We start from the raw sequence: 10,346 nt of genomic DNA on the forward strand, positions 1-10,346 counted from the left end.
ATATGATCACATCATCACAGCGAGTTGACTTTTCATTTTCACCTTCAAACAGTATCAGAGAAAATGGTTTGTGTGTGAAAAAAGTCTCAGATTTTACCATCAAAGCTCCTGCTGCTCTTTATTGTTCTTGTTTTTAGTGTTTGTATCTGAAGAGCACCGATTTAAAATCAATCAGTTTTCAAATTGTGATCTAAGTTATAGGAAATGCCGCAACATTAAAATAAGCCTTTTTTAAAATGTAGATAAATGAAAAGAGGTAATCCTGTTTCTTTTAATTTCTTTAGTCCCCAAATATCAAAACAAGTGTTTTTATTAAGATTCTTGCACATTTTATTATACTCATATACAGTGAATGTTTTTCAATACTCACCTACGGTAACGTTATAAAAACCACAGTGTTGCCTTCGTGTTAACACACACCTGAATGCTTTGGACCTGTAAACTGCCAAAACCTCTGCTTTGATTGAGGTGCTCACACATGATGAGGATCTATTAATCCCATGGAAACAATAAGGATGTACTTGGTTTTTCACAGCACTCTGTGGTTCTGTGAAGACTCTTTTTCACATGACTGTACAGCGTGGGAAACACAAAAACATGCATATGTACAGGTTTTAGTGCGGCTTATGCTCCCATCCAGATTTTTCTGGGAAGGCCTTGCATATTTCAGCAGGACAACACTAAACCACATCTAAGTTACTGCAACATCATGCTTTCCATCTACTGCACCATCTTTACAGCATGACTTTGTAGTGCAGGAGTCTGGGTGGTGAATTTTCCTGCAGTTTCACTGACTGGAAATATTTGAGACAAAACAAAAAACAAAGACAAAGACCCAACACAGCTAGAATCCTATATCAGACAAATCTCCCAGAGGTCCTAGCTGCTGGTCTCCTCGGTTCCCAGATGTTTACAGACATCCAAGGAACTGAAGGAGGTCAGTGGAGGGGTATATTTGCACCAACCAGGTGATTTCCAAAGAGATATTAACTGAAAACTTATCTTTGAAAAGACTCGTTTGTTGGTGAATCTTCATCTGTAAAAGAAATGCAGTGTATGCCTAATTATTGCTCTCAAATAAAGAGTCATTATATGTTATTCATTGTACACTTGTTTTACTTTATTTAACAAGCTCGAAATTTGTTCATGAAACATCTCAACTTGAAACCAGATGTGCAACTAAAGCTAAACAACAAAGGTTATTCACACCTACAGCTGTTCAAGCTCACAAGTGGCTGAAAGCTCTCCCTTTCACCTACAGTACTCTAAATCATAAAACTACATCAAGTAAAAAAAAAAATCGTGCTTGTTTTTGACAAATTGCACACATGTATACTGCAGTCACAGTTTAGAATTCCTCTAACCACCAGCAATTATTATTTTTATTAGAGGTTGTTATTATTATTATTATTATTATGTATTTGGTAAACCAGCGTTAATTCTTACAAGTTAGAACCGGCAAACTGTTTTTACTAAAAATAATTACATGACTTGTCTATCAAAAATCTCATCATTCATTTTTATTTGTCCGTTAAAAATGACAGTGACCGTGCTAATAAAAACTCTGATATGAAAGGTAAACACTTCAGTAACAGCAAAAAATCCTGCCTAGACTTGGACTTGCTAAAGTAATGTTTAAAAATGTTTCATTATTACCAGAATGTCTTTTTTTAAGTTTAAATTAAATTTAACACGTTTAAGTTTTTTTCTTAAACGTGTCACACAAATCCATCTAAATCTGGATTTATTTTTTTGTCGTAAGTTTAGATGGTACGTGAGTCTGCGAGTCAACTCCATGTTGAAATACAAACACACTGCAGAGGTGACTACGTCTTTGGTTCTTCCTACATGATTTCTGTGCCAAGTTTGTTGCGCTGTGCCTTTAAGCTCCAGTTTTTTGCCAAGGACTGTCAGTGGGCGTGATCAGAGGTGGGCAAGTTCTGCACAGAGGAAGATGGATCGAGTCCGAGCAGCGTTCCCAGGTAGGACTGCTCTCGGTGGTCCAGCATCTGATCCGACCTCACGGGGTGGACGATGTTGCCCGGTTGAGGTGTGAGGGTGTACTTCTCTAAGAAGGCCATGTCTGTAGCCTGGTAGCCAGAGTTTTGCTGCTGTCCTTGAGTCTGCAAGCTAATGACTGTGTGAGTCTGTGAGGAGTGAGGTGGAGGCCTGTGAACGGTCAAGTCGCCCTGCGCTCCTCCAGCCATCTGGATGGGAACTAAAGTGACGGGAACGCACACGTTTGTAGGAGCGGGGCTGGTTTGGTGGCTCGACTTAGGCTCGGCATGGTACGTCTTTGAGCTTTCCTCAAAAGTAATCGACACTATTTTTTCTTCACCGATCGAGCTGAGGGGCTGCTCGGCAAAGCGGGTGCTGTGCACGTGGTCGACGTGGTATTTGAGCTTGTCTTTTCTTTTAAAAGTGGCACTGCAGTGGGGACAGTTAAAGGGACGGACGTCTGAGTGAATCACCATGTGCTTCGTCAAAGTCTTCTTGATCCGAAATGTCTGATGGCACTCGGGACATCTGTGCGGTTTCTCACCTGTTACGCATAACACAGAAAGACAGGCATTCACATCTACGGCACCTTTAATTTTAATAATAATATTAGTGTTCTGATGGACCCTGCATCAGAACACTGACTGTCAGGCTTTCAAGACCCCCAGACTGTTTGTAGATGTGTCTTTTGTTATCACTTCTCCAAACCCAAAAAGTCTTTATTTCATGGTTCTTCTAAATGTTGTCTACTCGACACAGCTCATACAAATAAAACTGTTAAACAACGAATGCACATCTGTCAGCAACAGTTAGTGGTCTTGTCATAGTTTCTGCATCCAGGAGTCTGCTCAGATCTGTTTGTGTCAAAGTGACTTAAGTTTTATCATGAGACGGTAAGCGTGGAGCTTACAGACACATCCACGGGGCTTAAAGTGAGATTCAAAGAAGTATAACAAGAATGACTACTCATCCAGATATCTGTCTGCATCCAAAACAGAATATAATCTCCAGTTGAAGCTGCTCGTGTTTAAAGGATTCAGAGTTTATAAAAAGAATAAAACAAGCCTAAAAACACTCATTAAAGATCCACTTCTTTTCTGTTCTCATACAGGAAGTATTTTCAAGCAAATGTAGACTTTCCACTAATTCATTTGCTTCCTTACCTGAGTGAGTCCTGAAGTGCATTTCTAGACTTGACTTTCCTTTAAATTCTTTCTTGCAGACCTCACACTGATGCACAGCAGTTTTATACCTGAGAGGAAAAAAAAATCTATCATTAACATACACAAAGGGAACACTTACAGAAACCTCCAGGCTAATCTGGAAAGGAGATGCAGAGAGAAGCTGGTGACAACAACAACACCACTACATAGAGAACAAGCCCGTGGTTTGTATAACATACTTCTGCCAGACTTTCTCTCCCAGATGAACACTTCTGTAGTGGACTGTCAGGTGATCATGGCGTCTGAAGCACTTGCCACACTCCTCACACTGGTGTGCTTTCTCACCTGTAATAGAAATGGTCACAGTTAAAATACATTTTTAAGTGTTTTACGCTGTACCATGTGACTCTGTGTGGAGAAAAAGCCACAAAAGTAACAAGTAAAACTAGAGAATAGCACTGCTGTCCCTTCCATGCTCACCAGAGTGTATTTTCTGATGTTTGGTCAGGTGATCGTGGCGTATGAAGGTTTTCCCACAAACATCACACTCATACCGCTTGTCATCATGGTGGACTCTGAGGTGAAGCCTGTCCAATAAACAGTTTTCTCATTAAAGACAAGTCTACTATGAACTTATGTTCATAGTAGAAAGTTTGAAATTTTTGTGATCACCAACAGCAAATGGCGTCTCCAAATCTCACGGGACCCACCTGTAGGAGCTGCCGTGACGGAAACTTTGGCCACAAATACTACAGAGGTGAGGTTTCTCTCCACTGTGGATCCTCAAGTGCTCCTTTAAGGTTGTCCTGCAAAGTGAAAACTCAAATATGATCATCTATGACTATTTTTTTAAATAAATAATCATTGCTGTCTAACATAGTGCACTCCCACATAAAAATGGGCCATGTGGGAAATGTAACAGGGCACCGACAGGTGTACCTTTCTCTTACTGATTTCCCACAAACCAAGCAGGTCCACTTTCTTTTGCCTCCATGTGTGCACTCGATGTGCCTCTTCCTGTTGCCGGTGTCATTAAACTGACGACCACAGATCTCACAGGGAAAAGGACCTGAAAATGAGGCAGGATGAAATCGAGTACAGAAATTGATACTTCGGTACGGTTACAAAAGTACACCCTGGCACATTCAGATAACCATTTACACTCACATGAACAAATACAGTCAATTTAGAATCACTAACTTAACCTAAATTAACCCATCTGCATGTCTTTGCATGAGACGAAGTTGAAGCACCTGGAGAAAAACGTTAAAGGTTTGGATTTAATATATAAATCCATTATTATATATAAATATATAAGTGAAAAAAATAGTTCTCACCTAAGTGGAACTTCTCTTGGTGTTTCAGTCTGGCAAACCTGGATTTGAAGTATTCATCACAGAAGGAGCATTTAAAAGGCCGGTCTTGGCTGTGCAGGATCATGTGCTCCTCCAGATGAGGTTTGCGAGTGAAGGTCTTGAAACAGATCTGATACAGAGAGTTCAAAGGTTACAGGTAGGATTAATTCATCATTACAGCCCATATAAAAGTCATGGGTGTAAACACTGGTTATTTCACAGATATACTAGTATAAAGAGTTTCTTTAAATATTGACACAGGAAAACAATGCTGCAGATCATCGTAAGCTTAATCCATTACTATAACTTTACCACCAGACCACAAACTATCCAGTTTAGCTTACAGCTGCCATCCTGTATAAACTCTGAGCAATAAATTATTATCATTCAATCTGTTGTAAAAGACATTTCACAATAAGTTGTGTAACATGTAAATTTCCATTTTAACAAATGTTACTTGCTGAACAGTCCTTGTCTTTGAAAATAATCTGTCACCTTCCTGTCCTCTCCTCTCCTTCTTACATCTTTCTCAATTTCTCAGAGTAAAATTATCACACACTAACTTTTTTCTCTTCAAACACAACAACTGTTGGAGCAGCAAAGAGAGACTGTGTGGCAAACTGCACAGACACTTTGTGTTTGGTGACACCTGTTGAGCTGTCTGAAAAGCTGCATTTGAAATGACCTGCCACATAAAAAAATGTATGAATTTTAAAAAAAAATCATCTTTGTTGATCCTCGCTCCTCCTCTGTAGGCCTAGCAGAAGGCTTGAAAATAAGTACTGTAACTTTATTGACATTTGCATGACAGAGACGAGAAAGGAAAACATGTTCAAAGAGTTTGCAAGTGGGACCACAGTGGTTGTGCGTTCTGGTCTGATCAGTATCTTACCGCATCAGCTGCAGACTGCAGCATGAAAAATTAACTCATTTGATAATGGGAGGGAGAGCCTTCAGTTTTCAGGCCCCTCTTCTGTGGAACCAGCTTCCAGTTTGGATTCGGGAGACAGACACTATCTCTACTTTTAAGATTAGGCTTAAAACTTTCCTTTCTGCTAAAGCATATAGTTGTATGTATTATTGTAGGTCTACCTTACAATATAAAGCACCTTGAGGCGACTGTTGTTGTGATTTGGTGCTGTATCAAATAAATTGAATTGAATTGAATTGATATTATTGTTGATTCCACAGACTATCAGATAAAAAGATAAAGTTCTTAAAAAGTATTTAATTTGATAATAATTGATTGACTGAGTCTTGGAAATATATTACTAAAAATGGATGTGGGCTCATCAGGAGAAATACATTTGCTAACATCACTGTCAATAACATATAAATATTTCGTCATAACTAAACCAGTCCTCACAGCACATTTCCAGCCTTCACTCTTCCTCTTCCTTTTGGTAAGAAACTCTTGGATGTGGTCTGGATGAAACCTGACAGGAAAGAGAAGATACTTCATTACACAGAGCAGCAGCACAGCAGCAGCTCAGCTGATGTTGTTGTTGTGTGATGTTTGTGCTGCACAAATGACTTAACTATAATATCTTAACTAGAATTTAAGTAGAGCCAGAGTTTTACAAATATCAGCGCTATAGTGTTGGTGACACTGCTTCAATCATTTTAATTGTATATTAAATCCAATAACACGGAAATTAAACACGTAAAATGATAGACTGCTAGTCACAGACTCTTCACCACAAAGCTGATCTTTCTGGTTTTATTTTTAACTATTAGTGTATATGAAATATCATTCACTGCAGTGCACACACCATATACACTGTATGTACATGGGTGCAGTGTTATAGCTTCTCTTTTTTGTACAAAGCAAAGCCTAAATACCTCACACACATATATGCTGACATCTTGAGCTGCTGATGATTTGCAACCAGAGCGACTGGGAGTGGTCCAAACATACTATACTTGCACATTTACATCCATTTGCTTACCCTGGCATCAATCATCCCATGAACATTATGTGAATTTATTACAATACCAAAGTAAAATGGCCATCTCTCACCTCCTGACGTGCTTGGCCAGGGTTTTCTTGCTGGCATGGAGTTTGTTGCAGAAGGGACATTTGTGCTCTTTTTTCTGGAAGGGGACGTCGCTGGCGTGCTTCTTCTTGTGTACGGTCAGGTTAGACTTGGTGGAGTAACGCTGCAGACAGATGTCACACTGGAAAGGTTTCTCGCCTGTGTGCACTCGAGTGTGGCTCTCATATTTCCCTGGAAATTGCAAAATACGTGTATAAAATACTATACTGTATTAGGAACACATCTGGGTCATAAGATAAACACAAACTACAGACATACCTCTACAAGAAAGGAACAGAAAAAAACCCTTTACACTTACAACACAAACACAACAATATCTTTTAGAGGCACTCTCTAAAGACAATTTAGAGGCCACAAAAACTCAATTTGCAAACGATGGCCATGTAAGTTTGGAGTAAGTAATAAGCACCTTTATTTAGAAACTCTTGTGTTTACTAGTGTTATCTTTGTCTAATATTTACATTCGTTTAATGATCTGAAACAATTTAAGTGTGACAAACATAGAAAAAAATAGGAAATCAGGAAGGGGTTAAATCAGTTGAATAGTCTCCCACACCAGTTGTGTTAGTACAAATCCTGCTTTCGTTGGTTAAACAGAATCTCATATTAAACATCTGCTGAACATTACAAAATTACAGTATTATAAATATTATGAAACAGAAGGAGCCATGGCCAGGAGATGAGCCTTGTATCAAAATGTAGGTAAAAAGAAGACCTGACATAACTTGTTTTACTATCTAACAGGTTAACCGTGTTAATGGTGTATATATTTTTTTACCCATGAAATTTTGAGCGGTGAAATGCTGCAATAAAATATTAAAAGTGCAAACTACAACCCAACTCTATTAACTTTTAGGGTTGCATAGCGCCGATAAATAAACTAAAATTTTTACAAAATCAATTTTGATTGATCTTATATGGAATGACCCTCAATATCTTAGGCTGTGGTAATTTATGATGAGCATTTATAGCTATTTTATGTGTGTGCAGACCAAACACTGAATGACATCACAAAAAATAATTATCTCTGGTCCTATCTGTTAACCCTGTAAGATAAGAATAACACTAATAATCTAGATCTTATTCCGTGGTTCCCACCTGCACGGTCAAACGTCTTGTCACATTTGGGGCACTTGAGGATCTTCTTGCTGGAGTTCTGGATGATGACTGGAGCCAGACCTTCAGGATACACTGGACTCTGGTTAGAGCTTCCTGCTGCTGCTCCAACATGCATCTCCACCCCTTCAGCAGCCTGCTGCTCTGTCCTCTGTAGATCTGAATTCTGCAGATCTGCATGCCTCTCTGCCTCATCAGCTGTCTTCTCAGCAATAATGTCGGCATTTGCGTCTCCTCTCTCTTCCTCCTCCTCGTCCACATCCATTACATCGTCACCCTGAACTGGTTTAGATGCCTTATTCACATCCAGCTTGGCTGTCACATTCACTTCCCCTTTTCCTTCCAGTCTGTTTTTGTTGTGCTGCCTTGATGATGCAGTGCTTTGTTTTTCCTTGGGAGCACTGCTACAGTACTCACCATCATCTCTTTTATACTTAGTAGGTGTTCTCCTCCTACGAGCTGATCTCCGTGTGGTAGCACTTCCCTGACCTGTCGTCTTTTCTTCCTCATTCGAGGCCTCCTGATGTACATCAGTGTGTACACTCTCAGCCAAGTGACCCTGATTGGAGTTATCATGACCGAACAGGTTTCCTTGAACATCAGCTGGACTGTGGATCTCTGTATCAGCTCCTGACGAGTTGTTGGAGGTAGTTTCCACTTTACGAGAAGCTCTTGTCTCACCCTGGGTCTGTATTACACTTACAGGTTGTACTTCACCGTCTTTACATAACAGCTTTAATATATCCATCATGTCCAGGAATCGGGCCGCTTCAGTTAGAGCCGGGAGCGCCGTCTCTGCAACAACACACTCAGCGGTGTACAAGAAGCTGAGCAGGTGCTGGAAAACAGAGTCCTCCACGTGCTCCAGAGTCACATGAGTTTTAGCAGAAGGATTCTTGGACAGCTCAGCATGGAAATAGCTGCTCCCATGGGCCAAAACCACCTTGTGGGCACTGTAGGTCTTCCCACCTACAGACACAAACACATCGCAGAACTTCTGCCGGCTCCGGTCCTCATTCAAGAAATTGAGGAGGTTGTTACTGTGCTGTGACATGATCAGGTGTCTCATTTGTGGGGCTGACTCCTGTAACGTTTCAGAGTTTGCTGGGGTGTTGGATGGAGGTACACTGTCACCACTGGCACTGACCTGCCTGCCACGTCTGGGACGGAGCATAGTGCTAGGCTTTTTCGTCATTAATGTGTCTGCAGGTCTACAAGGAATCCCTCCTAGAGAGAAGAGGAATGTCATCAGAGCTGGGACTGAACATGTATAGCTGCTGACTACTGGGTTTTTATTCAGATTTCAAAGGAGCATGTTAGTCAAGAGGCTGCACAATGGTTTGGTATGTAAGTGCAACACAGTGCAGCAAAGCTGAGTGTAAAAGGAGACTGTAGTCAACATTTATCATACATATGCATAACTATACATAAAAAGATGCTAAGGGATTTCTCCTGCTAATGCGAAACACAAAACTGCCATTGGTTATAAACAATGCATTCAACACAATAAAGGCCTCAGTGGCCTTAAATGTGAAATTAAGCTAACTTAGTAACTCTGTTGCTAATCTAAATTGTTAACTGCCAGGGCAGGGGCATTTACATATTCGCTCCCCACCTCAAGGACCCCTAACATTGTGTTATCGGAGTGACGGGCGGGCCCCCCTCCGAGGAGAGTGTTGACAAACGACCTCTGATGTTACCCTGCAAACTATCATTAAATACGCACACGTATTTTAACCAAACGTCTTACCTAAGAGTTGCGGGACACGTTTACAAGGGACTGCGTACCCCCAGCTGGAATAAGAAAGGTGAGAAATAAACGAAGGAATAATAATTTCCTGGATATCTGTAACGCCCCACCAGACACCGAAACAAGCCGTTTGCTCATTGGCTGCTTCAGCTTTTTGTTCTCTAACGGTCCATTTTTATCCGCGTAAACACTAGCAGCAGTGAAATAAAGCTCAACAAATACGACAGTTGATGCCCGTGTTACTTCATTTTCTATATAATACATGAAAAGTCAAACACGAAATAAACAAAGGCTGGGGTGTTTTGTGTCGATTATCATCGTGAGCTCATAACACGACGGCATCATGGGTAATGTAGTCCAACAGCTAACGGCATACTGGCGTTCTTTTTTTTCTCCTTTCCAACTACATTTATCTGACAGCTAACATTTAAGATTATTAAAAAGAAAATGTTGACAACATATAAATGCTGTATTTTGTTTTAAAAAATGTAAAATTTCCAGCCAATTGCAACAATAATATAATATAAAGTAATATTGGGGGAATCGTGGTGTGATGGTCGGCACTGTTGACCCACAGCAAGAAGGCCCTGGATGTGAATCCACGATTGGGCTGTGGCCCCTCCAGGTGGACGAATTTACAGAGTCACCCACCTCCTGCAGGGCAATTTGGTTGTACTGTATATTTAAATTTGAAGTACATTGTTAGCACTGAATGTCTGAATTCACTAAAGTGAATGCATGGCAATACGGTGTATATTAGTAATATTTTCAATGAATGAGTTTAAGGGTTCAAAACCCTCATCATAGGGTGGAGTCCGAGGTTTATCAGCCTGAGCCAGACCAATGGTAAAATAAGCAACACAAACAGAGCATCAAGCCCATTAGTTGTACCAGAGACCAAAGTGAA

General features: G+C 40.3%; 1 protein-coding gene across 1 annotated transcript; it reads right to left on the minus strand.

Moving 5' to 3' along the window:
- Positions 1-1,138: 1,138 nt before the first annotated feature.
- zbtb41 (zinc finger and BTB domain containing 41) lies at positions 1,139-9,581 on the minus strand. The gene is made up of 11 exons (XM_063462828.1): positions 9,440-9,581; positions 7,672-8,916; positions 6,537-6,744; positions 5,883-5,952; positions 4,499-4,646; positions 4,101-4,230; positions 3,872-3,967; positions 3,642-3,748; positions 3,401-3,506; positions 3,162-3,250; positions 1,139-2,542 (listed from the first exon to the last, which is right to left on the minus strand). Exons 2-11 carry the CDS (start codon positions 8,882-8,884, stop codon positions 1,911-1,913), a joined length of 2,799 nt encoding a protein of 932 aa, XP_063318898.1. The 5' UTR covers positions 8,885-8,916; positions 9,440-9,581; the 3' UTR covers positions 1,139-1,910.
- Between the last annotated feature and the right edge of the window lie 765 nt (positions 9,582-10,346).

The sequence above is a fragment of the Pelmatolapia mariae genome, linkage group LG18 (genome assembly GCF_036321145.2).
Source record: "Pelmatolapia mariae isolate MD_Pm_ZW linkage group LG18, Pm_UMD_F_2, whole genome shotgun sequence".
Lineage (NCBI taxonomy): Eukaryota > Metazoa > Chordata > Actinopteri > Cichliformes > Cichlidae > Pelmatolapia > Pelmatolapia mariae.

Bases quoted from the DNA above. Each gene is read 5' to 3' on its own strand.
- zbtb41 (XM_063462828.1), bottom strand. From the start codon at position 8,884: ATGACGAAAAAGCCTAGCACTATGCTCCGTCCCAGACGTGGCAGGCAG. The intron at 3,749-3,871 runs GTGGGTCCCGTG...TTTATTGGACAG, and splicing joins CGTCACGGCAGCTCCTACAG to GCTTCACCTCAGAGTCCACC. The intron at 2,543-3,161 runs GTAAGGAAGCAA...TATGCGTAACAG, and splicing joins GCACTTCAGGACTCACTCAG to GTGAGAAACCGCACAGATGT.